Source organism: Camelus ferus, chromosome 5 (assembly GCF_009834535.1).
Source record: "Camelus ferus isolate YT-003-E chromosome 5, BCGSAC_Cfer_1.0, whole genome shotgun sequence".
NCBI classification, from domain to species: Eukaryota; Metazoa; Chordata; class Mammalia; order Artiodactyla; family Camelidae; genus Camelus; species Camelus ferus.
Window position 1 is genome coordinate 43,486,834 of NC_045700.1, and position 27,793 is coordinate 43,514,626.

General features: G+C 37.6%; 1 protein-coding gene across 1 annotated transcript in view; it reads right to left on the bottom strand.

The window, feature by feature from the left end:
• Nucleotides 1-27,793, bottom strand: part of ABCB11 (ATP binding cassette subfamily B member 11) — a 73,429-nt gene that overhangs the window by 23,688 nt on the left and 21,948 nt on the right. The window contains 12 exon segments of the mRNA XM_006182857.3: nucleotides 2,307-2,351; nucleotides 2,353-2,410; nucleotides 6,491-6,566; nucleotides 7,514-7,715; nucleotides 8,212-8,382; nucleotides 9,952-10,155; nucleotides 11,926-12,051; nucleotides 13,848-13,958; nucleotides 16,001-16,114; nucleotides 21,447-21,621; nucleotides 22,832-22,956; nucleotides 25,774-25,945. Coding sequence (XP_006182919.2) covers nucleotides 2,307-2,351; nucleotides 2,353-2,410; nucleotides 6,491-6,566; nucleotides 7,514-7,715; nucleotides 8,212-8,382; nucleotides 9,952-10,155; nucleotides 11,926-12,051; nucleotides 13,848-13,958; nucleotides 16,001-16,114; nucleotides 21,447-21,621; nucleotides 22,832-22,956; nucleotides 25,774-25,945 — 1,579 coding nt within the window.

The following is a 27,793-nucleotide window of genomic DNA, read 5'->3' on the forward strand; positions in this document are numbered from 1 at the left end:
TGGGATTAGAATAACCCAAATGTTTAAAATACTTTAAAATTTACTTGGATTAGAAAGTCTGTAAGTTTAATTTATCAACCCTGATTCTGTTTTCCCTTTTAAAGATACTTAATTTTTAAATCAAAAGACTAATATAATTATCATACAAATGAGCAGTAGTAATATAAGCATACGATCTTTTTTTCTTAGAACTTTAGCAAAACCACATTGGCTTCCCTGTGAATTTTGCCCTTTCTTCTTTTCCTCCCTTAATTAGAGACAGAATATAAAGTGCCATCTTTTTAAAATTAAAAAGTCAAATTAAAGTCTCAAAATTTTAAAATTACACTTGTTTACATTTAATTGAGTTTAATTGTTCCATTCTAATTGACAATGCTGATAAGTAGAATATTATATGGAACATTTTTATGTCTCTAAAACTAATCTCTGTATTTGATTTAGGTTTCCTTTTATTTCAATAACTCCCTTCTGAGGTTTTCCCTGCCTCATAAGAACACTGGGAACCTGATCTCTAGGGAATCTGACTGTCAGCTATGCTGAGACATTTACCAGCTTCAACAATAACAACAAAATCAGATTTTCTTTTCCTTCCTTTCTCACTCTCTTGCTTTAGTTGTCAAATATCTACCCAGAAACTAAGGGAAAAAATTAAAATGCAAAAATTGAATATGATTGGTGCTGTTATGTTTGATTCTTTCTCCTTGAAGCTTACTAAACCCCTTCCATAATGCATCTTGTAGTTACGAGTGGCAACACCATGGATGCAAATGAAGTATCTATTTCTAGACCTCTTGGAAGAAGAGGGGTTAAGTACTTAAGGGCAAGATGCATAAGCAATCATGCCTGCTAAATATGTTTTCTCTCACTGCCTTCATCCTGCTGCTTCTGAGACAAAGTGTTCTTCTATTAAATTTATTTAAACCAACTCTACTAGATATTGAGACCTCTATTTATTCATTATTAATGTATTAAAACCAAAAGAGAACCTTAATAATCCTTCTATCATAGTCATAAGATCATAAGCAGTACTTTATTCCAAGTTTGGCATTGCGAATCAATGTTTCTAATTACTTCCAAAATGGATTCTCATTCTGAAAGATTTTAAAGACAATTTGAAATGACATTATGCATAATGGATGTGCTTGTAATTAAAGTATTCTCTGACTCATTTGCTTCAATAAATCTTGTGGTTAGGGCTTTATATCATTGTGAAAATTCAATTTTTCATCCTAGTTTTAAAATCTCTTGATGTCCTATTGGTGCAGCTCTGTAAGTAAACAGAAAGATGGAAGAGTCTGTAGATTGTGGGCAGGCTGGAACAGGACTCAACTGGTTCTAAGTTTTCATGTGTCAAATAAACAGAAATGTTTGCTAGGTCACATGGTAACCAGAGAAGGTAGCTTCCAGCTAGGTTTGACAAAGCTATTCTTAGGGCAAAGCAAGGTGCCCAAGTCGATATAAACACAAATAATATGTAGTCATGAACTTTAAGCAGCTTATAATTTAGAAATAGGATAAGACAACAGAAATAAGGCTCAATAAGAAAACTGCCATGAAGATTCAAATGAAGAATAATGGGGGAATCGAAAATGAGGCTATCAGGGGTGGAAAATGAAGTTCAGTGATGAAGAAATGCTTTCAGGAGGAGGGATGGTCACCTTATGTGAAAATTAGACTGCACCCACAACAGCAATGGATTCTGATGAAGAAAGTTTTATATTGTTACATGTGTTGATTTCTTCTATCTCTTTCCTGTTTATGTTGTTTTGAATGATGTTAGAATTAATAGTGTTAATTTTAAATGCCCCTAAAACAATGATTATAAAATTGCAGGAAATAAACAAATGTCCATGAAACCTAATCAGTCCCCGTTAATTTAAAATTTGTGGTAAACTGTATATCAAATAGTTCTGTTGATCTTAAGAAGAATTAAAATTTTGAAAAAAGTTTTCAGATATTCTTAAAAATTTTAAAAGGATAACTACATAATCAAATAATCTGCTAAGTACATGTAATTTGCCTGTATTTATTAAAATGGTTCATCTAAGAACTATCAAATTAATCCTTAATTAGTTCAGTCTTAGTCACCATGTACCCTTAAAAGTATTTAATTAATTCGTGTTTCTTTAAAATATTATGTAAAATTTAGAGTTTTCATCAGGTCCTAAAGGCTTCTCCCATTTAGTTTGACTTAGTGAAACAATACTAGACAAAGGCCTTGAAAACCCATATTCTAGGTTTAAAGGGCATATGGTAGTCTCCTAGAGAGACTTCTTCCATTCCCCCATGAGCGACTGGTGCCTGACCTTTTTGTCTTCTTCATAAGTAGACTTATGATCTACAACGCCTAACTGGAGGTTCATGTCCCAGGTAAGAAAGCTGAGACTTGGAGCGTTGCCGGATGGAAGCTCTGTAAATAAACAGAAAGGTGAATTAGTCTGCAGATTGTGGGCAGGTTGGAATAGGACTCAATTCGTTCCAAGTTTACATCACTTGCGTGAAATGAACAGAAATGTTTGCTATGTCACATGGTAACCAGATAAGGGAGCTTTCTGATCACGTTTGATAGAGCTATTCTTAGGGCAAAGCTAATCAGTTTGGCTGCCGTGGGTACCAAGCTAAACCCTGATTCAAAGTATACCCAAGGCAGGAGTAAGAAAAGGGGGGCCAAGTTGTTCCACAAGTCCACTAAAAAAAAGGTCCAAGACTCAAATCCATTCCAAACTCACAGGGTTCTGTTAACTGCTATAATGGCAATGGTCCATCACTGTTACCTCCCTTCTGGTTGTAGGTTGCAGTTTTTATATCTCTCTTTCTCTCCCTCTTTCCTTCTCTGTCCCTGTTGTTTGCTTTAGCATAATACCACTGGATACAAATGGACTAGTAGGAGGAAACAGGGACCCTAATGAGACTTTCTCCAGGCTAGGTACTGCCCCTAGGGATAGATTTAATTAACAAATACCTTACTGAAATATAATTTAGCTTGATGTGTGCATTCATTCGTTCAACAGAAGTTTATTGTGCACCTACAACATGGAAACCAACGCCAGGTGCAGTGGGGCATACAAAGACTGGTCAATTACAGATTTCTCCCTCAAGGAGACTAAAATCTTTTAGCTATGCATGTTCTCAACCCTGATACAAGGAAGAATGTGGTAAGTGCTACAAGGCAGGTTTAAATAAAGAGTACGGAAATTTAAAGGAAAAAGGAATGTAGGTCAGATGTTATCATGAAAGGCTTCATGGAGAAGACGGTGAAGGTAGGATCTGGGTATTTGTAGGCTAGTGGGAAGAGCACTGCTGATTGAAAGAACAATAGAAGGAGGAGCATGGAGACAGGGTTACCAGTTACACACACTTAGTATACGGCAGATACAGGAAGTGATTGATTCGGGTTGTTTTGTTTTTTCCCTGAGATGTCTGGGAAGGAGATGCCTATTCTCCTCTAGGTTAAACTCGAAAGTATGTAACACTGGAAGCGGCTGTCAATTACACCAAGACCCCAAGGAAAGAAACTCCCTGAAAAACGAAGCCAATACTGAAAAAAAGTAGAGCTGAGAAGGGAAGAGGGAGAAATGGTATGTATCCCAGACAAATCATTGAAGCCCCAGCTTTGTCTGAAGCTAAAGCATCCTTGGACTATTTAGTTTTGTAAACTTATTTTTTCCCTTTTAAAGATTAAACCAGATTGTCTTATGTTTTTAGACATTTGCAGAGTCTTAAGTGATACAGGCAATCCTGAAGACTTGAGAGAATGGACGTTACGTTATCAAAGCACGTAGTCTGAAGAAATACAGTGTAAAGAGAGATGTTAGAGGCAGGAGAACTGCATCAGCTGTGTTAGTGTGATCCAGAAGGAGCCATTCACAAGTCTCTCTGTATCATCTGCATCCAAGTGAAGTCAGACTAAAATAAATACCAAGGTGGTGCCTGCCAGTGATCTGTGCTCATCCAGCCTTCTTGAGAAGACACATCAGCTTCCTCACTCTAATTTGCTTGCATGGTCTGTTGATGGCATTGCCATCCTCTTAGTCACTCAGGTTCAACCAGGTGCATTTATCTCAAGTCCTCCCTCTTTCTTGCTCTTGCTCATTCAAACTGTTGCCAAGTCTCATCACGATCAGGCATGGAACCATACCTCACTTAGACTCCCTGCTACCAAACTGACCTCTGGGACACCCACATTCCCTCCCACATGGCCTGAAACTCTATAGAAATAGAGTCCTTTCTTTAAGTTAGGTAACTAAGGTCGAGATGTCATCTCCTGAAGGTGTGAGGAACAAGTAGGTGTCAGCTAGAGAGAGAAGAGTACATGATGGGGCTGAGACTTCAGGTTACGGGCTTACAAAGAAATTCAGAGCATTTGAAGCCAAGGGAGGGGTATGTGGAGAAAGAGAGAGTGTCAAAATACAGTTGACTACCTCCTTCCCAGCTCTGAGCATGGAAGACCTAGATCCCTGTCCCCTCAAACTTCTCCTACTTCAATCTTTTATTTCTTAAATCTCTTTTGCCGTTCCCCACACCATTCTACCTGTCTAGTATAAGCTGCCCTAATGAGACCATGAACAGTAAGGATGCGAGGCAGGTGCCCTACCTGTCCCCTCTGGTCTACCATAAACACCAGAGTTAGATTTCTATCACACTGTTTTTCAGAAACCTCTAACACCTGCCACTTCCTTCCTCAGAAGCTGCGTACCACTTCTCACCACACAAAAAAAGGCAGCTAATTTGGGAATATATGCCCTCTCTCCCAACATTATTATTTAGAAAGTTAATTACTCTCATCCATTAAATTGTTCTTGAACGCAAAGAAGGACTTAGCCATCAGAAAGACTGAAGCCAAGGAAATAAGATACAAACTAACATTTTAGTTAGTCATCTTTAAAAATATCTTATTGTGTTTGCTAATAGATCTTTTATTTTTAACAAACCTTCTTACTCAACTTATAAATCTTTCTCTCCAGGAGGTTAATAGCTACTTTCTGTTTATAGGTTGTATATCTGGGTTTCTCCTGCTACTCATCAAAATGTAGAATTTGTGAGAACTAACAGCCAAATAGGAAATGTTTATATTAAAAATGGTTATCTGGTCCTACTAGTAAACTGTAAGTAAACTACTTAGAATGGGAAGAATTTTGTTCATTTAAAAAATTAAGAAAATGTTTATTTTCTTGTTGACATGACCATGAGGTACATCTCTTTGCAACCTTTAACTTAGTGATTAAGAGCTGCCTAGTCATTCTCTATAGGTTAAGAAGTTAGTGGGTATCTTCAGATTGTGATTCTAATGGACTTTTTAACTTAATATTTTTTCTTCCAATCAGAAAAGCCTGGTTAAACATAATGTCAGGTGTCTATAAAATTTGCCTAACAATTTTGGCAATTTGTAATAGCTTTTACTTTACAGAGAAACTTGAAGCTATTGCTTTACTACTTTCCAAATTAAAAAAATTCAATGAAACTAGCATTTCTTGAAATTTTTTCTGAACAGACTTGTTCTCAAAAAGAAGAATAAGCTCAGTGTACTATTCTTTGAATATTAAAAATACACAAATCTGTGTTTGAACTACTTGGAGTTGTTACCTGAATATTATATTTTAAGCCTCTTTCAGCATTTCTCAATAGATAATTAGCTATCTTGAATGAGCAAGTCCTAAACTGAGCCTTTGTTCAGAGTACAGCCTTGAATTAAATGTTCTAGGCATAGTAGGCCATGGTAGAGAAATATTCTGTCAGCCTATTGCCTACAAATAGTCTCCCACCTTAAGAAAAAAAGATCTCAAATAACATTTTCACAAGTACAATTACTCCTGGGAAGAATTCTTCTTAATATACAGACTCTTAAAGGAACTAATTTCTTTGAAACTCTTAAACCAGAATGAAAAACTAAATTTATAATCTTGTAATAACATACTCTAAAAATACGTTTTGGAAGTGCATACCCATATATTGATTCAGAAAAAAAAAGTTCATGTTTAGGAAAATTCTCTTTAAACATTAGACAACACATCTTATTTCAACTAGTTAAAGAATGATTTGAATTTGGATAGGTAACTTGGGGAGCAGAAATATTTGTAACCTATTGAGTGGAAACTGAATTAAAGAATGGAGTTAAAGGTATGAATTTGACCTTCGTTTAAGACAGTGTTTCATACTACAGTTAGCTTTGGGAGACAAGTCTAAACACAGGTTTTTTTTTTAAATCCTCATTCTAAGCTCAATAAACATTTTCACTACTGAGTGTCTTTACCATGACCTCTATCCTCCATAAAATGAGAAGCGAAATTTAAACAAGAAATCTCTATGAACTGGAGACAGAAATGTCAATACAGCAGCCAAGGATTCTTTTGCATGTTCATATTACACAAGCCCTGGGACTGTGCTTAAGGGCTCCCCTCGCTGGACCTGAGACATCACCCGAGGACCATGGCTGTGGAGGGCTCCTAAGAACACTGGAAAACTTTAAAATCTGCTCATGGCTTGCACTTACCTTAGGCTAGCCTGGTAGCTCCCTCTGCTAAAGGTCTGTTTTCTCTCAAGAAAGGCATCTTCAGTTTCATCTTTTCCTGTTCAACACAACACGAGTGATTCCTTAGTGTGTATGATACACAGAACCACATCAAAATAAAATTATTTCCCATATTGGCCTAGTGTATCATTACTATGTCTGATATGTCTATGTCTATGTCTGATACTATGTCTAAAACATTCCATTCACTTTACTGCAATAAATAAAACTCAGCACTTGTCCAGCACATTCTAACAAAAAATTTTCGAGATACTCAGCAAGATTGATTCTTCTGAACTGTGGGATAGCCTATGTATTATCACCATAGAAAAAGATATCCTAGAACTAGAGCCAATATAAATCACAAAAAAACTTGTAAGAGGCCCTGCTAGAGGTGGCCAAAAAAAAAAAAAAAAAAAAAAAAAGGTAGACTCACCAAATTTTAAAAAAAGCTTTTCAGAGTAAATCACATGTGTTAAATGTATACTGTCATATTACCCTGTGGGGTTCACAAATCTAGATGTGATATGGTAGAGAAAGTTGAGCATGACTGGCTATAACGTATGTTGGGGTAAACCACCAAATCTGAAAATTCAGGATTGAAAAAGAGAAGGCACACAAGGACCTGAAGTATCCATCCATGCTAGTGAAAATAAGCATAAAACTTTTCAGTCATTGATCAATTCGCTCAACCAACAAGAAGAGAGCTCCTACTGAGTGCAGGACACTCCAGGAAGCCCCTTGTATCTGCAAAGAATGAGGGAAAAAAGGGGATGGAATTGGAGGTTCTTCCACAGAAGACCTGGGTTATATTTAGCTCTCTGAGTTGATCAGTAACTAAACCTCCTGAGCTTCCGTTCTTTCCTTTAACATCTATACAACGTCTCCCAGGGCTTTGAGAAGAACAAATAAGACACCGTATATTAAAATGCATAGAAATCAAAAAAACACTATAAATGCTAATGATTAAATATACTGTACAAGCATAATGGAAAAGGCACTTGCCCTTTATGTCTTTTTCATTAAAGTCTTGATCTCCTTGACTTTGCAAAGTCATAAGAGTGAAGTAAACGCCTTTCCTTTCTAACAGTTCTTCGTGGGTTCCTCTTTCCACTGCTGTACCGTGTTCAAAACCAATAATGATGTCTGCAGCTCTGACCGTGGAGAGGCGATGAGCAACAGAAATGATTGTATGCCCGTGCTGAATCTGTAAGAAGGTACAGTGCACTGTTAGACGAGACTGTAAGACAGAGCTGACATTATCTGGACAGTCTCAGAATCCACAAAGAAGGCAGAGCCTTGGCCCCTGGGAAAACCCTTCTATAGGCTATGTAGACATTAGGAAATGCCAGCATACTTCCTTATGGCCAATAAGCACCATCACATGTTGGTCTGGTTGCTGCTATTGATCAACAGCTAAAGACGAAAATGGTAATTTCAAAAAATCACATATTATAAGTCAGACTTAATAAGATTTCAGATTTTACCTGTGCAGCTTTTGGAAGCAAATCATAATATCTCCTATTTGATTGTGAGGAACATCGTGGTCAGCCAGTATTTTCTAAACAGTCAGATACACGGACCCATGTAGTCCTTCTCTGTCTCTCCTCTGTCTATCTCTCCTCTCTCCACAGCTGCCTTTCCTACAGAAGCTCAAAAATTTTCACACGGACCTATAAAAGGAACTCAGACTTTCAACAAACCTTACTCAGTGCTTCTTGTACCATGGCTTCACTCTCATTGTCCAGCGCTGAGGTGGCCATGTCCAATAGCAGGATCTTTGGGTTTCGGACGAGGGCTCTAGCAATGGCTATTCTTTGTTTCTGGCCACCACTCATCTGGCCTCCTCCTTCTCCAACAAGAGTGTCAAATTGCTAGGAAGAAAGTGACACTGATAACGAAGAGAAAGAATAGATCCTGACTGATCTATTACTAGGGTCTTTCTAGCTTCCTCCTCAAGCATGAATTTTCCCAGGCCCACTTTTCAGTGAAAGAAATACCCTTTTCCTGAAACAGGTTATTGTACAATCAATATACAAGTAAAATAAAGATATTGATATTCTTCCATTCTGGGCTGTAAAAATGTTCCTCTTTAGCTGAACTTCAAACAAAATGTTTCCACACCAGTAAAAGTTGATCAAGGTCCTGAAAAATCCATTTTAGAGGATTAAAGCATGTATCAAATCCTTCTCTCTTTTCTCAAGCTAGACAACACAACAAAACACAATACTAAAGCTGTCTATACATTATGCATGAAAGGTCAAAGAAGCTTTATAATCATTAGCACGGACAGCAAATAGCTACTGAGTATCTTGCCTGTCTTACACTGGAATCTCACAATAAGGCATTGTTTTCAGACCCTTATCTTGCTTATTATTTATGAGCCAACATGAGTTGAGCACCTACCATGTAGGAAGCATAGATCTGAGTTCCTTACACATACCATCTCATTTAGTCCTCACAGATGGCCCATGAGGTAGGCACTGCTGTTCTCAGTTGATAGATAAGGAAATGCTGGGGTCTGAGGGGCAAAGTAACTTGCCCACGTTCTTAAAGCTTGCAAGTGGAGAAGCTGGGATTCATATGGAGGCAGTCTGATTCTAAAGCTTTATACTTTTTAACCACTTGACTGTATCTCATACTCACAGCTGTAATCTCATTCACACAAGTAATTTAGAAGGCTGAATAGAAAGTATTCTAGACCACCGACTCTCGAGCCAGACCAGCTGGATGTGAACCTTGACTCTCCTGCCTGGAGCAAGTGATCTGACCTCTCGGAACCTCAATTCTCCATCTGCAGATGGCGATTAATAATAGTAGCTGCCTGACAGGATAATTGTGAGGGTTAGATGAATGAATAATGTAAAGTAATTAGAACAGTGCCTGGTACGTAGTAAGCATGATATATGTGTTAACTAGTAATAATAACTCATCTTTGACTTAGGAGACCATTGGCCACAAAATCCATAAAAATACGGTAATAGGGATTTGGGTTTTGTTGTTGCTGCTGCATAAAATGAAGATAAATGAGGAAATTTTGAAAATGTAAGATACAGTACCGGGAACACAATATTAGTTGCCTAAGCCCAAGAAAGTTAAAGAACAATGACAATGGTAGACATCAAAAGCATTGTGTAAGTTATTGCCACATGACAAATTTATTATTTGCTTAGATAGGTGCTTAATAGAATAAGGAAATTATACCTATGTCAAATGGAGCTTTTAAAAGAAAGTCCCCCAGTATGGTACTTTTTAGTATATTAACAACAATATATTTGCAGACAAAAGGGGAAACTCAATGTATGCTTCCAGGCATAAAATTAAAACACAAAATTAAGAATTTAATAATGCACAAGTAAAATGAAAAGAAGTTCTTATTACTGTGTAACTGTTTTCCTTCTCTGACTTCCGGGTTTCCCTCTGGAGTGACAGGCCAGGGGTACCTGTGGCAGGTCCATGATGAAGCTGTAGGCATTGGCTTCCTTGGCAGCGCGGACTATATCTTCCATCGTTGCATCTTTTCTGCCATAGCGAATGTTTTCTGCAATGGTGGTGGAAAACAGAACCGGCTCTTGCTCCACTATCCCAATCTGAGCTCTAAGCCACTGAATGTTAAGAGAGCGAATGTCATGGCCATCCAAAGTCACCTAGAGAACGAGAACACAGCATCACATCTCTTGGGATCCTTCAGGGTTCTGAATCATACTGTTATGCTGTACTGACCTATGGGGAGGAAAAATAGAGACTGACAAGATTGCAATAGAAACAATTCCTCTTATAGTGTGGTTGTTAATATAAGGATGACAATATAAATTAAAATCAAGTACAGCTGTAGGACAGTTCATTGTAGAAACACATCTAACATAAAGGTTATGTAGAAACACAAAACATAACTTAGTTTAACATGATTGGGCCAGGAATATAAAAGTTTTTATTTCCTCAATAAAGAGTAGAGTCAGTTATTCACCATACTTTGAGTATTTCTGTCTTTTGATTTTTTGTTTGCTTGTTTGTGGGGGGAGGTAATTAGGTTGGTATGCATGTATATATGGATTGAGTGATTGTACTGGGGATTGAACCCAGGACCTTGAGTGCATGCTATGCATGCACTCTACCACTGAGCTATACCCTCCTCGCTATTACTACATTTTTACTTGACCAAAATGAACTTAAAAAGATACCATGAAGTTTCTTCAGTGCAGCACAAGGGAACTATGTTCAATATCTTATAATAACCTTTAATGAAAAAGAATATGAAAACAAATACATGTATGTATATACATGACGAGGACATTGTGCTGTACACTAGAAATTGACACATTGTAATTGATGGTACTTCAATTGAAAAAAAAAGATACCATGAAAATAAGCAATGATCCTTATCTTGTATATATGTTTTAGAGAAAAACCTCACTTTCTGGCCAGATTGATCAAATGACACTTTGCTGTTCAAAAGCAATTGAAACTATAAGAAAGATAAGTAAACAATATTACTAGTAATAAAAACATGAAAATTTTACATCAAGAAACCATGATTTCTATATTTTGAGAGTGTAGTTGCGGTGGTATGTAGCAAAGAATATACAATCAGAGAATAAAGTGTGAAAAAGGAAAACTCTTTTGCCATATCACTGTAACAGTACATGCGTTATAGAGAACTCATTGTGTGAAAGTAATTTAACATACAATCAAATGATCCCATCTCCAGGCATCAAGGAGATGTTGACAGGAATGGTTCTGAGACAGAGTGAAAACAGCATAGCCTTTGGCATCCAACAGGTCTGGGTTCAAATCTGGAGCAAGTCTCAATCTCTCTGACTCTCTGTTTCTTCATTTGTAAAATGAGCATATTTATCTTTGGAGGCCATTGTGAAAATAAGTAATCATTTTTATAAAGTACTTGACATATAATATGTGATAAATAGCAATTATTAATATTTATTTTTTTCATTTTTGTCTATGTCAGATAAATACAAGGAGAAAGAGACTAAGTTGCTTATAAAACTATGTACTTTTGTTTTTTAAACTTAACTTCTCAAAGCAATAATCAAGAGCTATTTTCTGCTCATTCTGGCCATGTAAGCTTTCCTATACTTAGCATTTGGAGAACTTTAGGGAACAATAATTTTGTTATACTTCAAAGAAAGAAATGGAAGTGTTCCCTCACTGAAGAGGCAACAATACCATTTTGAATGTATCTGCACATTCAGTGACATCACTGAGCAAATGGACTAGTTATTCATCAAACACAGCCACCATGAAGGGAATTAATCTTGTTGATTCAATCAAAAATGTTAAGTCAGCAATGCAGATGTCAGGATGGTCTCGGTGTATGCTAGGTCTCTGTGTTTGACCAATATATCACCATTTGCAAACTCCTATTCCCATGTGTTAAGAAATTTCTAGGAGACACAGACCATGCCTTCACTGGGGTCGTAGAATCGCTGAATGAGCTGCAGTGCTGTGCTTTTCCCAGCTCCACTGGATCCTACCAGAGCCGTCATTTCCCCTGATTTAACGACCATGCTGAGGTTACTTAAAATCTGCAGAGAAAAGAGAAAAATAATACTCAGATTGTCAGCAATTAGGCTACAGGTTAGGATGCTTTGTGACAACACAGTATGTGTATTTACTTATGCCCTCAAAGCAGTAGCCATGGATATCCAGCAATAACTGGAAAAATTAGCAAACGGTGCCTAGGATGAAGTATAAGCATTCAGTACACTGAGTAATAAACCAATAACTGTAGCCAACAAATAAAATGATGTGCAGTAACACTGTTGAAGTAAATAAACCAGGCCCACTTAGAACAGTATGTTCCAGAATCTAATTTAAAACATTTCTGACATGCCAGAATACCTCAAGGATGACTGTTTCAATTAGTTTAGGGAAGAAAGCCCCTTAGCAGTAAAAGAAGAAGATTTTATTAAAACAAACTATTGGTACTGAGAGTAGACAGTAAGTAAATGTATTTCAACTCAATCAGTATTTGTTGAACAGCTATTATAAGCTGGTTCTGAATAGATACTATAAAGGAAGTTTTAGCCATCCACTCAGAAATCTATACTAAGTACTATCTTGTGATTTACATTTCACAAAGCACTTATATACATGCTATGACATTTAATGTTCATATGTGATATAAAACAGTAATCAGAAACATACTTCATAAACTGGGAGTTCAAGACTTGCAGATACTGACTGGTATATATAAAATAGAGAAACAAGTTTATACTGTATAGCACAGGGAAATATATTCAATATTTGTAGTAGTTTATAGTGAAAATGAATATGAAAATAAATATATGTATATTCATGTATGACTGAAGAATTGTGCTGTATACCAGAAATTGACACAACATTGTAAACTGATTATATCTAAATTAAAAAAAAAGAAAAAATTTATACTTTGGAAATGTTATCAGAATATGTACCTATGTTTAATATATAAGTATATATGTATGATGTACGTATGTATGTATGTATGTATATATATACCTACATTACAGGTGTGTAGTATTAGAATTAAGTTGCATGGGATTGAGTTCTGCAGGGATAACAGAAATATCATTAAAAAACAGTGGCTAACTATGGAAAACAGTATGAAGTTTCCTCAAAAATTAAAAATAGAAATTCCAGCAATTTCATTTCTTTGTATCTACCAGAAGAAAACAGGAAACTAATTTGGAAAGATACTTGCACTCCAATGTTCATTGCTGAATTATTTATAATAGGCAAGACATAAAAGCAACCTAAGTGTCCATCAGTAGATGAACAGATAAAGAAGATGTGGTAGATATATACAATGGAATACTACTTAGCCATAAAAAATTAAATCTTGCCATTTGTGACAATACAGATGACTCTAGAGAGTATTATACTAAGTGAAATAAGTCAGACAGAAAGAAAACTACAGTATGATCTCACTTATATGTGGAATCTAAAAAACAGAACAAACAGACAAAACAAAATTTTAACAGAGAACAAACGGGTGGTTGCCCACAGGGGAAATAAATGAAGGCAATTAAGAGGCACAAATCTGCAGTTATGAAATAAATAAGACATGTGGACAATAAACAGCATAAAGAACATGGTCAATAATATTGTAATAACTTTGGGGACAAATGGTTACTAGATTTACATATTATTGTCACAAAGGAATGTGGTTTGTGGCCTGAGGAATGATAAGACACCTGAGTACGCTTCCAGAGAAACGTGCATCTGTTCTTCTTGCCTGGAAAATGAGTCATGCTTCAGAAAAACAAGTAATCTGTGGCTCTAGAAATGAATCATCAAAGAAGAAAATGCTGTTGTTCCTGGAGAAATGTTTGGCACTTACCTTCACCTCTGGTCTGGAAGGATAGTGGAAGGTCACATTATGGAATTCAATTTCACCCTTAATTCGATCCAACTTGTAACCGTCTTCTGACATGCAGTCAATGAGGGGTTTCTGGAGTGAAACATAAAAGGGCTATCTATAGCAACAACACTTACACACATTTACTATCCATCTTGGTTTGAATTTACTCATAAAACAGAACCACCACCAAGTAAAACACTGCAGTGATATGCTAAAGGTAAGTTGCTTCCACATTAAATATGTATCAATAATAGCAATAATCTCACTACCATTTATTTAGAAATTAATGAGATACTATATAATAGTATTAATATATTACATTTACATGTATAACCAACCTTACATAACTAGTATATAATTAATTATAAATAAAAACATGTCAATTAGCATATAATTGATATAAAATATTATGTTAATTTACTTTTTATTGTATATTACTATGATATATTATCACATAATGACAATATAATAATATATAGTACTGATCTATAATTAGTATATTAGAATATAATATGTTGGTATCATTATGGATTATTATAATATTGAGATACCATGGAAGACAAAGTACAAAGTGTTTCACTGTGCTTTTTTCATGTACATAACTGTCACTGTAACCTAACTAGATAGGTGCTATGTGTATTTGTTCATATGAGGAGGCAGAGGAGTCTCAAGAGGTTAAGTATGTTGCCTAAGGTCACGCAACTAGTCAGTGAGGCCAGGGTCCAAGAGTTCCCTATATTTGAGTATCTACTGTAGATGACGATTGAAACTAATTGAATACCCTCATGTGGTGCTTCAAATACTAACAACTTTCAGCTAGTACGCTGAAGTTCGCCTCCATGGCTGTTAGCAGCGGGCCTAATTTAGAACTGAACCACACTAGGTAATCAGACAAGCGTGAGGGTCACCTGCCGCTACCAGAATGCTCCAGAATCACCTTCTACCCTCTCCCACACTAGTGAGAGAACTTCATCGTATCTTTATTTAGGGCTACAGTGTCATCTAATTCCTTCTTCTGTAGTCTCTAGTAAAGATAATAAAATCCTTTCTAAATGCCTTAATTTTTAGTAATAGCTTCAGGGGCCTTTTGGACTCACTTTACTTGAGCATATCAACAACCCTAAGAATGAGGCAGAATTTGAATGGCTCAACACATCTGTGTGGTTTTCAATAGTCTCTTTATACACTAATAAATAAAACCCCAAAATATAAAACAGAATGATGAGGAGTTTCCTCAGGCAGGTTATATGTCTCATAACTACTTAGTATTCAGGGACTCACAGAGCACCTCTGGATTTCCAGGGCTTCTGACTCAGCCCAGGGCATTTTTTCAGTGAGGAACAACATACTGCCACCTTCTTCCTTGTGTTCTTGGATTTTGACTTTTCTAGCTTGACCTTCAAAGTGCTTCAACAGATTAACCAGGAAAATGCTAGCCAAGCTACCAGGGTCCTTTACAAACTTACAAAGACTTTCTGTCATTTAGAAGTTAATCTAATCTTATGAACTTGGCCTTAAAGTCCTACATGATCTGGCCCTTTCCCATCCCTCCAGCCTGTCTCTGGCTCACTCTGCTCAGTCACACTGACTTGGTGTGCACAGTTTTAGTTCCCTGCACTCACCATGATCTTTTCCAACCTGGGAGTCTCACCCATGAATACCCTCCTCCTTCTCACCTCCCAGGCATCACTCCTCTCCCAAGTCCCCCTTTGCATGGCTGACTCACTCACTTCCTTTGGTTCTAAGCTCAGCTACTACCTCCTCAGTAACGGTGTCACCATCACTAAATCTAAAGGCTCCTTCCCCACCCCAACCACTAACACACTGACCTATTTTATTTCGTTCATTGTACTTAACACAGTCTAACATTGTCTTATCTTTGCATGTGCCTGCCTCTTTGCTGCCTATTTCCCATATGACACGAGAGCAGGGGCTTTATTTGTTCTATTTCACTCTTGCATTCACAACTCAGAATGGGGTGTGACTCTTGACAGCACTTATAAAGTATGGCTGAATTAAGGGCATTGAGATAGTCCTTCCTACTTTGTAACACTGAGGATAAACTCCTCACAAGTTCATTCCTCTCCCCATGCCCAACCCGCTAATGGCCTTTACTTTTGTCCTTTACATACCCGGTCTATTGTCTCAAAAATGCTGGTGGCTGCTGCTCGCCCCGCAGCAAAGGCTTCCAAACAGGAAGATGCATTGCCAAGATTTAAAGCTCCTACTATGACACTGAGGAAAATCTGAAACAAAAAGAGAGATCCACAGTTTTCATGTGTTCTTGTCAATTTCTAAAGTGCTTGCTGTCACTTGGGCTAATCCATGTAAACTCAAAAGATTTCTCAGAAATATTCTTCTGTGGAAGGCTGAAAGCTAAATAGCTCTTTGGAAACACTGGGAATAGTTTTTGTTTTGTAAAGTATCTCCAATTTTTCTGCTCTTATGATTTAAAAGACTACGCTATTTTTGACTGAGCATCATTAGTCTACAAAGAAGAGCACGTTTTTAAATGAGTAAGAGGTCTAAGCAAGGCAGCAAATGGAAACTAAGTGGGTTAGAGTAGTGAGAGGAAAATCTGATTCCTTACATAAACATCCTTATAATGGTTTTCTGCTTAAGGGGTTGCTGAAACAATAAGGCACTATGATTAGTTTGATTGACCTAGAGATTGGTACATGCAAAACAGACCTACTACTAGTGCTATATTACTGCTAACTAGTGTAGTTATTAGGATAACCACTGCTATACAACTACTTGCAATAATAATAAGGTATGTTTCTAAGTGCTTTACCTGTATTATTTCATTTAATCCTTATAACGGAAGAGGAAACAGAGGTGGAGGCTGCCTAACTTGCCCAATGTCACAACATGCATTAAGTGGTAGAGCAGGAATTGAACCCAAGCTCTAAACTGACATTTTGTCCAGTTCCCAGGCTCATTTGCTGCTGCAGCACACAGTGGAGTGGCCAGGTTCCTGTGCAGAGCTGAGGAAGCTGTCCTTTGACTCACTAACCTGTCATCTCATTGAGTAAGGGGAAGGCTACCTGATCACCACCAGACGTTCCTACCCAACAGCACTGTTTTTATCAGTGCTGTTTATAAAGGAAGAAGCAAAGTGGCAATTCCTCATGTTGGCTTCTAGGAGGAGCATAAGACTTTCTCTCCACCCTTTCAACCAAAGGATGAGTGTTAGTCCCGTGACTCACATGGACGCTGTTTCATTGACCACTGAGGACTGGAGTTATTTGCTGAGTTAAAACAAAGGTTAGCTCCTGCATGACTATCATCTTTTTCAGGTCATCAAATGATCCTAGTCTGCAGTGGTTTCCATGAGCTGGTTTCTTCCCACTGATTATATCCCATCAGGGCAAAATACCCCCGAGTCCCTCTCTGTTCTCTTTCTTCCTTCCTTCCTTTCTTATGGTTGGACCATGGGGCTTCTCAGAGCCTGTCAGCCATCTCCTCCCTCTCCAGTAACCTCTCTATTCTATAGGTCAGGATACAGTGGGCCCCCTCTTCCCTTCTCCTTGAATTCCCTACTCTATGCAAGGGGACATTCTCTCTTCATCTGTCTTTCTTGTTCCTTTTCCATAGTTATGGCAGATACTTCCTCCCATAGGCGGATTGTGTAATCTCTCAAGCCCCAATTTCTTTATCTGTAGCACAGGGATAATGACTGCATGTAACTCATGGGATTGTTATGAGGATCAAATGAGATAATGGGTGCAAAGGTGATTAATCCAATACCAGCCACCTAAATAATAGTGATGATGATGATGATGAAAGAAGTGATTCCACACTTAGGAAGTACTAAGGTGGACAGACAGAATGGTACTTGTGGTCTAATTTGTGTTAAGACTACCTTCATCAGAGGTCTTCCTACCTGAGCAAAGGAAGCCTTCCACACATCCTAGATTAGGGGTCGGTAAACATTTGCTGTAAAGGGCCAGATAGTAAAGATTTTAGGCTTTTAGGCCATATGGGCTCTGAAGCAATTACTCAGTTCAGTTCCTTGACTACATAGTACAAAAGCAGTCATAGACAACAGTAAACAAATGACTGTGGTGTGTTCCAATAAAACTTTATTCATAAAAATGGGCCACAAGCTGGATTTGGCTTGCAGGCCATAGTTTGTTAACCCCTGGTCTAGATTCTAGACTGACTCACTAGTCGCCCAAACTGAGGTTTGGGGGTCAAACCCTTGCTCAGCCTGGCTTTACGGGTATTACCTCAAATGAACATCTCTCTCCGGATTCTTAGGGGAAGAGTGGGTGCGGCAGAGGCACACACTTAACACCACCACAGTAGCTAGCATACATAGACCATCATTTCTCACCCCAAATATCACACTTTTTGGCCCTGTGGACAGTAGTGTGGGAAGAGGGAGGGCAAGAGAGACCTCAGGGGAACAGTTTATCTGTGGGTGTTCCATGCTGGAGAAAAGGAGATCTATGGGCCCTTGGAAGATGGATCCAGAAGCAGGAAAACGGTGGTTAATGGGTCAGGCCCCAGAATCACAGAGACTTGAGTTCAAATCCCTTTGTGTGCTACTTGGCACATATTTCTCAACCTCATGGCTCCATTTCATTTGGAAGTGGTACCATAACAGCATCATTCACAGAATGAACTTGTGAATATTGCACATGGTAATTATATTCAATGCTTCACTCAGCGCTTGACGCCTCGTACACACTGGATAATGTTCCTCTCTATTACTGCCCTTACTTTTTCATTACTGCATCCTGAAACTTAAGAAGGGTATGAAAGAACATCCTTCTGCACCATTTTGTTCCCTTTCATCTTTTTTCCTAAATGATCACAGAGTGTATTTTTTGTCCATGTACAAGCGATACTAATTACAGTCATTTATGTGAACTACTTACCATTATGCCCAATTACCCGGCCGCCAATAATGATTTTGTGCATCACAAAATGTATTAGATTAACCTAATTGTTAATTAGCTTAGTGGATTAAAAACACTCAGCTCATGCAAACTCAGCTTTCACAGTTTGCTGCTCACAGCCAAAAACTGAGTGCATGCACAAGAGAAAGAGAGAGAAGGAAGGAGAGAAAGAAACAAAGGGAATTATCACCAATGATCATGCTGTTAAAGGATGTCTCTCGTCTTCCCAAAGAAAAATTTCTTAAGGTGTAAGTGGAGGCTTGCAAGGAGTAAGGGGTGAGGTTAGTAATCGATGATTAAAATGTCAGAGAACATAGTATGCCACGTCTGTGCTTAGTAAGTACTCAAGAAATATCAGTTGAGAGAAGGAATTATTTACAGAAGGTATAGAGTAGCCCACAATCCAATGGGCAAGAAACTTGAAGGTGAGAGCTTGTTACATGAGTTAAACAAGGATTCCATTAGACCAAGGTGGCTTTAATGCCTTAGCAGCCTGCATAAACAAACCAAAAGCTGAGCCTGAATGCCTCAAGGTCAAGAAATCAAAATCTAAGGACAGCTGATCATGAACAGACAATTAGGCTTTCCCAAATAAGGCAACTGCTTAAGCTATAGCCAGTCAAATAATTCCCTGGCTTTGTTTCTACCTCATTCCTTCTAACCACCTCTGGCTTGGTGTCCCAACTGGAATTATTTTTGCTCAGATAAACTCCTAAAAATTTTAATATGCCTCAGTTTATCTTTTAATAGAAACAAAATTGGATTTTTGCTAGAGACAGTTACCAAGGGTTTTTTTTTTTTAATTCAGTGGTTCCAACTGCAATTGTGTATTATTTCATTTTAAATTTACCAGTTCATTTTTCCCTCTAAACTGTTATTTGTGCACACTTCTGTACTCTCCTTGCAGGCAAGGAATCAAAGGAAGGATGTCTCTTCTCAAAGCATGTCTTTCTGCAGAACAAGCAAATACAAGCAGCTGAAACCCACGTTAACTACTGGTGTCTTTAATTTGGTAAAGCTGAAATTTCTTAAGATTCACTAGATCAATATAGACAAAGGACTTTATAGTCAGACTTTAGACCTGCAATACTTTCACTGGCTTTTCAAATGTGCAAAGCTACATAAAAGTTATTAAGAAAGTGGTTAAATTACAATAATGGTAACACTTTCCATCTATACTATCCCTTAAAGTTTATAAAACACTTCAATGTGTATTATATTTAATTTTTTAAACGAAGTTCAAGTGATGTCAGCTGTTTATCTTTCAAAAAAGAGCTGAATTTTTAAAAGTCATTCTTAGTGTATTATCATGCCTCTTAATGAAATAAAGTCAATGGCTTAGAATGATTATGGCTTGACTTCTAATAATCATTTTTATTTGCAAATGAAATTTCTATTCCATTTTCCCTGGAAATGTATTTCTATCAAAGCAGCACATCTCTAATTGTAGGCTTCCAACTAGCAAATTTCTGGTATACAAGACTTTGGTATTTTGCATTGTTTAACTGGTGTCTGTCCTACCTAGAATCTGGAGCCAAAATATTTTATTTAAAGATCTTATATGAAATGGCTACCATGCTTTTTTAGTTAATATGTAAAACTGAATAATTAATAGACCGAATGAAACAAATATTTCATGTTTTACTTCCCTGACCTCACGGAGCTTGCTGTGTGAGGGTGGGAAGGGATGGGAACCAATGTAAATAAATGCAAGTGTTCAGTTTCATTCAAGGGCTCAGGAGGAAAAGTTCAGCAAGCCATGCAAGAGAATAAAAGATTGGATGGGCACAGATAGCGTGACTGGGAAAGTGCTGTCCAGCTGAGAATCTGAATAATGACAAGAATCCAGCTGTAATGTCAGGGGCCATACGCTAAGGGGGAAAGGTCTGAGGATCATGAGCAGGAGGAAGAGCTTTCTCTGACCCCAGCCACTCCTGGGTACCCTGCCATTCCCTGTCAAGATCCCTGTCCCTCTGTGGCATGTAAAACCATTCGTCATTATGCAGCTACGTGAATATTTAACCATTGCTCATCTTCCCCATTACTGTAAATTCCATGAGGGCAAAGATCCCGTTTCTTTTGCTCACTATTGAATCCTCTGCACTTTGTATGAGTCTGGCACATAGTAGATGCTCAATAATTAATTCCTGAAAGAACTAAAAGGATACTGAAAATTAAAGTGGCAAAGGCACTAGCGATAGCTCGGCTATAGTGCAAGTGAGAAATGTTTGCATCACCTGTTCAGTTGAGGATATTACTGACTTGGTATTTTAGTAACTCATTTTGTTTCACAAACAGGTCCATGAGCACCTGTCTTGTGCTATCAGTAGGTTCAACCACGTAAGCTGTTAATTTTTAGTTGAGAGATCCCTGACTTTCCATTTTCATGGCATATCATTAGCTTTTGGACTCAGTCAGAAAAATCATTGTTTTACAGCTATAAATCTTCCATTGACTGGAAAGCATTAAATCGTGAGTCTCATCAACTCAAATGCTCAGCATCCCTTTAGTATAAAAGGCACGCGTATTGCTTGTTTCTGCAGATGGACTCCATCAAATCCTTGATGATTTCCTCCCTCAGACACTAACAGAATAAACAAAATGCCTTAACAGTGGACTTTCCTGAGATACCAGCAGGAAATATCATGTCTTCGTCATCAAGATAAAGTACCTGGACGAGGGTCCCTGCTGTATATTCTCCGTCATCCAGGACGAGTTTGGAGCCGTACCAGAAGGCCAGTGCGTAACACAAGAAGATGAGACACCACATGAATCCAGTAAAGAATCCCATCACTATCCCTTTTCTAATTCCCCAACGCTGGGCGAACACAAGATTTTTCTCATACCTGTGAAGAGAAAAATGTGAGTCTATTTCAGCAACAGCAGCAGCAGCTCAAGTTAGAATGTTTAAAACAGGCCACAAGCAGTGGTTTTAGACAATGACTATAAAATCACAGAATAGCTTTAGGGGAAAAAACAATTACTCCAGGGTAGTGACTTAAAATTTATTTCAACCCAACAATGAGAAGTGTGGAAGGGATGACACCTAACAAAGTCTCACTGATTACATCTTGGATGAGGACAGTGCTGGTAAACTTTGCCCCAAGAGAAAAGAATTTTCAACACAAATGTTTGAACATGAGGTCTCTAGTACCATTTGTGTTTGAGTTGTTTTATTAAGTCACGTGACATGAAAGATAATATCTTTCATAGTGGAGGAAATATGCTATCGAAATCTTTTTCATGAGAAATAAGGTAACCACTTCACAAACCAAAAGTAGCAAAAGGGTTAAAAAGGAAAAGAGGATAATTTGAGATTGTAAATCCTATTCCCTTTCTCATTTGGTGAATTTGGTAGCAATTGAGAATGACATCATACTAGATCTACAACATATAAAATAAGAGTTTAATTAAATTGGTGGTTATTTTATAAAATCAGTACCTGGCATCTGATAAGCACTCAATAAATACTCGATAAATAGAAAAATAAACAAAATCAAGTTTTTAACACCTGTGTTGTTTTGGTCATTTAGGTTTCAATTTTCATGAACAGTTCATCTCCTAGAATGATGGTCTATACTGTATCAAAGCTCAATATTGTTCAATTCAGTAGAAATCCTAACAGACTTAAAAAGAGCACATAGTACAGTAGCTGAATAAAACATGTTGAATATAAAAAGTGTCCAATAAAAATGTGTGGAATTATATTTTAGATCATATAGGCTTTTCCTCTCTGGGAGCAGACAACGTTAGGACTGGTATGAGGCATCGTGTGTGTACATACACACCACAGGAGTTTGAAGTAAGTATCTAAACTAAGATAGCTTTCTAAAGACCACTAACTATACCATCTTCAAAAACACATAGCTAAAGGCTTGGGAGTTCTCGTAAGTACTTTGCCCAATCTAATGACTTCACTTAGCTACCTCTTGAACAAAAGCTTTCCCAGGGCACCATAGCAAGGTGAGTTAGCTATTTTATACCAAATGGGAAGGTTCAGGGTAGTATGTGGATCAACGAAATTCAGGAAAGTGGCAGACATCTCAATTAACCAACCTTTCCACCTCTCTTTTCTCCCCACCAAAAGCAGCCACTGTTCGGATGGATGAAATGACTTCATCAGCCACTGAGCCTGCCTTGGCATAGGCCTTCAACTCGTAGTCGGTGAACTTGGAGACACTCTAAAACCCAAAGGAAGAGAGTACAATGTGAAGACCAGGTAAAGAGGTAAGTCAGCCTGTCACTCAGTGACTCATTTAGCAGAGTAAACACATGGCATGGTTTAATCCAATACTAGATTCTCACTGCAGCGGCCGTTTACCAAGGAAAGAATTTAGTCCAACTCTGATCTGTGTTAAGCCTCACACGTGGTTGTTTGGTTGCTGATACGTCAAAATGACTCCATTAAAAGTCTGCCTCAAAAAAACTCTCAGCATAAGTCCCAAACAGGGTACTCTGCGTGACCACAGTGTTACAGTCACCATATTAATGAAGTTTTCAAGTCAAACCACATCACATTTCATTGCTATTGGCCAAAGGCCATGTCACACTTTACAAACACCAGACGCAGAGACTGGAGACCTGGGCGGCATCATATTGCTTAGAATCTAGAGTAGAGAGAGGTTCTGAGCACACAAAGACATGATGTTGCTGAGGTGAGTCCACGGGAGAAAGATTCAGATAAAAAATTTCACCATTTTGGCCCCACTGAAGTAGGGGCTCAACTAAGTAGCTCTGCTTGTTGCAAAAGGAAATAAAAAGGCCTTGCACTTAAAATTAAACTTACTACTTTTTCTAAAATTGGACTTGGATTGAGTCCTAGTTAGAATCAGCCATCAAAGAATTTCCTGGCACAGATTAAGAAACAAGAAGGGGAAAAAGCAAATGTAAAAGAGTAACTAACTCAGCAACCTAAAAATATATATAGTCCCCAGACTAGGGGACTTTATCACCCAAGTTTTCCCAAACTTTTAGCAGCAAAACTCTTCCCAAACCAAATCTCAGACAGAATTCTAACATGCAAAATAAGTAAAAGTAGTATTTTATTACAATATATTTCACAAGTCCACATTTGATATAATTTGTGAATTGAAAAGGCAGCAATAAAGGGAAGTTAAACTATTTCAATTGACATTAAAATTTGAATTTGAGTGGTATGGAGACACTGCACTTTTTACCACCATCCTCTTCTAATTTATTTTTGAAATATGCACAGGTAGCATAGTAATAAGAAAATTAAGTAGTTGCAAATGCTATCAGTTTGTATTGTAACTGCACATTAAAGAATCTCTAGGTACTTCAAGTAAATTGATACAGGAGCTTAAAAGATGCAGACTGGGAAATATCTAACAATTGCTCCTGTTTCTCATTGTAAATATAAAGGTCAGAGAAAGGCATACACAATGCATGGTAACTTCTAGCATGTCAACTATTGCCCCTACACCTTTTTTTGTCCTGCTTTCGAATTCAGCCTAGTGAAATTGCTCCTATTATTTGACACAAACATGCACAGACCTGAATTCAAGAAGAAACCAGTGCCAGAAATACAACATTCCAAATTGATGACACATTTACAAGTTGAAATATGGTCACTGAGGCAGCAAGAGAAACTGCCTGTTTAAAACCAAGTTAACCAGGCTATGGTTTAGTCTCCAACATGTTAACATATGACATATGATCCATTTGAGTATGAATATTAATTTATCATGGGTTTGAACAAATTGAATGTATTTGGGGGGAAAAAACCTGAATCAAATGTTTGCAGAATCCCCAAAGACCCTCTGCAGAAGTTGAGGCTTCCCTGGAGTGCAGCTGGAAAGCATTTGGTAGGAAAGACTGTTGTAAAGTTTGCATGATATGGTGGATTGGGAAAAAAATAAAAGCTAGTATCTCTTTAGCAATTAATTCTAGGCCTGATGCTGTGCTAAGTGCATTACATGGGTAATACCCTAAGAATCATCACAATGAGGCTGGGGGATATTATCCTTATTTCAAAGATGAGGAAACTGAAGTTTTGACAGGTTAAACATATCTCTCTTGAGCCAGGTGGTAAAGCCAGATGGTGACCTAGTTAAGTAGAATGAGCTCTTTGTTGTCACTCTGTATTACCTGGGAAACATTTGAGTAATATAGCCAGTGGATTGTTAGAGAATATTTTGCTAGAAAATACCATCATGGAGATTGGTACCTGTTGCTCAGTGATGTGAATGTATGTACAGCTTTTCACTTAAATTCTATTCTCGTTTACAGCAAATTATTAGCATGCCTGCTATCTAATGTGGCTGCTCTAAAAGTAAGATAGGATAATTTCTCAATCCTTGGGAGTGTTTTTTTTTTAAATGGGATGACCCCAAATTCCTACTCCTACTTTTTCTTGGCCTGCTGTAACTGAAGAATGGGGTCTGTGACTGAGATAACTCTCTGAATGGGTCACATACACCTCTCTCTGAAACTGATCAGATGGAATGGAGAACACAGTGTGACTGCAGAAATCTCTTTTGTGTGCTTGTTACTGATCTGGGTGTATTTGCTGGGCCTCTCTGAGGGCAGCTTCTGAGTTTGAGAAATGTGGGAAGCCGTAGGTGTACTGGAGGAGCTGGAGTCAGGCTTCCTGGGGTTTGAATCCTGTCACTCACTAGCTGTGCAGTCCCAGACAAGTCCCTTTACCTCTCTGAGCCTCCACTTCTTATATTTTAAATGGCATTAATACTTCATAAGATTGTGTAAAGATTAGAGATCATGTATATGAAGTGTCTGGCAAAAGAGTAAATGTTTAATTAATATAGTTGTTGTTAATAATACAATAATATTTATGTTATTATAATATCATTAATCTATGGAATGTTATTTGATACTAAGTAATAATCAAACAAAACAAATCTCAAAATTGTGATAATGGTGTTGACTAAACACACTCAGAAGGGACTAAAGTGTCACATTTTGGGCTGTTTCTCAGTGCAAATGTCTTCCCACGGAGAGAAGTGAGAAGTCATTCTTACCAGACCAATGATGGCTGCTCCAATCCCAATGAGAGGGCTGACCGAGATAATAACCAAGCTCAGTTTCCAGCCCTGGTAAAATCCCAGCAGGAACCCACAGATGCTCGTAGTCATGCGCTGAATGAAAATAGCCATTTGGTCGGCAATGGCATCATTGATTTTGTTAATATCACTAGAAACAAAAGAGGCTTTGATCACCCAAACTGAATTTGGTCAATTCAAATATCTTGCTGAGAAAGTTCAATCTTTCCTTTCAAAACATTCCCATTTCTGTACCCCACTGCCCTTCGGAAACATGACAGCCTCTGACATCTTGGAAAATTCACTGCAGCTTGGGATGTCATCAAGCCTCTCCCCTCGTAGCCAAGGGAGTCCTTCATCCAGTTTCCCCAACTGGTGTTCACTGAACATTGGCAAAGACTTTTGGAAACCATCTTATTTGTCTCTGTCTTTCTTATAGCTAATATCCTTGGTCTGTCCTAAAGGGCCTTTCTTTCCTTTATACCTACTAAATCTTTCCAGCCTCCAGGTTCTACTCATATATCACCTATTTCATAAAAACTTATATAATGCCCCGGGAAGGAATAATATTTTCCTCCCTGTTTCCATAACAAGGTAACACATCTGTATACATGCGTATATGTATGTGTATGTATACATAATTATTGCTTTCTGCTTACAGGCACAATAGAATAGTGGTTAACAGCACAGGCTCTGGAGCCAGACTCTGAATTTAAACACAAGCCCTTCTTTGGCAAGTTACTTAACCTTTCTGTGCCTCAGTTTCCTTGTCTGTAAAATGGGAATAATGACAGACCCTATCTCAATAGGTAGAAATGAGGAAAAGTTAATAAAGTATGTAGAACAGTGCTTAGCATATAGTAAGCAATCAATGCATGTTAGCTCTAATTATTTTTAAATACTTTATTTTCCTTTCTAAAAAATTTATTTATTTATTATTAGTAGTAGTATTTTTAGTGGAGGTACTGGGGACTGAACCCAGGACTTCGTGTGCTAAGCACATATGCTACCACGGAGCTATTACCCCCTTCCAGCTCTGATTATTTGCTTGCACCTTTTATCCATCCTACTAGGCTGTAAGTTCCTTGAGATGAGGAGTTCAGTGGTTTATCTTTATGCCTTGCATAGAGTAAGTGCTCCAGAGTATTGATTGATAATAATTATATTAAATTCATATTCCTGGGAACATTCCCATAATCTCTTGTCCACATGGAGTAAACAGAGCTTAAACAGGGCTTAAACAGAGCTTGGGACTTGACAACAAAAAAAGGACCTCAGACACTACCCAGAGATCACACAAGTGTATTCTAACAAGGGTAAGCATCAGTTCAAATCCATAGTAAGTAAGGGAAGAATGAGCGCTGGAATCGAGGGGTCCCACCCACATTCGGTCTGCTTTTATCTTTACTACACTACACACTAGCTGTCTTTCATAGGAACTCAGAGTTTTATTTACTAGGGTTCCACTGGTTTTAATTACTCAGGCAGGGCTCATTCAGAGATTATGGGGTGGTGGGGGGAGGTGCTTTTAATGACCCAAACTAGTATTTAAGTGTAAACTAGACTTAAATCTAGTTTTCAGTTTGAACCTTTCTCAAATTGTTTTGAATTTGTTTTTGTTTTTATATGCAGAAATTACCTCAACAGACAAAGCAAGATAATTCAAATTGTACTGTTTTCCTTATCGGTACATAGATTGTGACATCCCTCAATTTCTCCTTTTCAGGCCAAATAACCCAACTTCTTTTAAACTCTCCTCTATAATACTTCATTTCTAATATTTTAATCAAGGTCTGCAAACCAAATTGTAGTATCCTGGCTTTCACGTTTTAATGATCATACTTGAAAAAGCATCACCTACAAAAAAACAACGATGCTACTAATAAAAGCCCAACTTAAGAGAGAAAATGCATCAAAAATAACTGAAAATATGTTTCTGATTGTTATTTAATTTAGAAACAAAAGTTTCATTAACAACCACAAAAAAACCACATACATT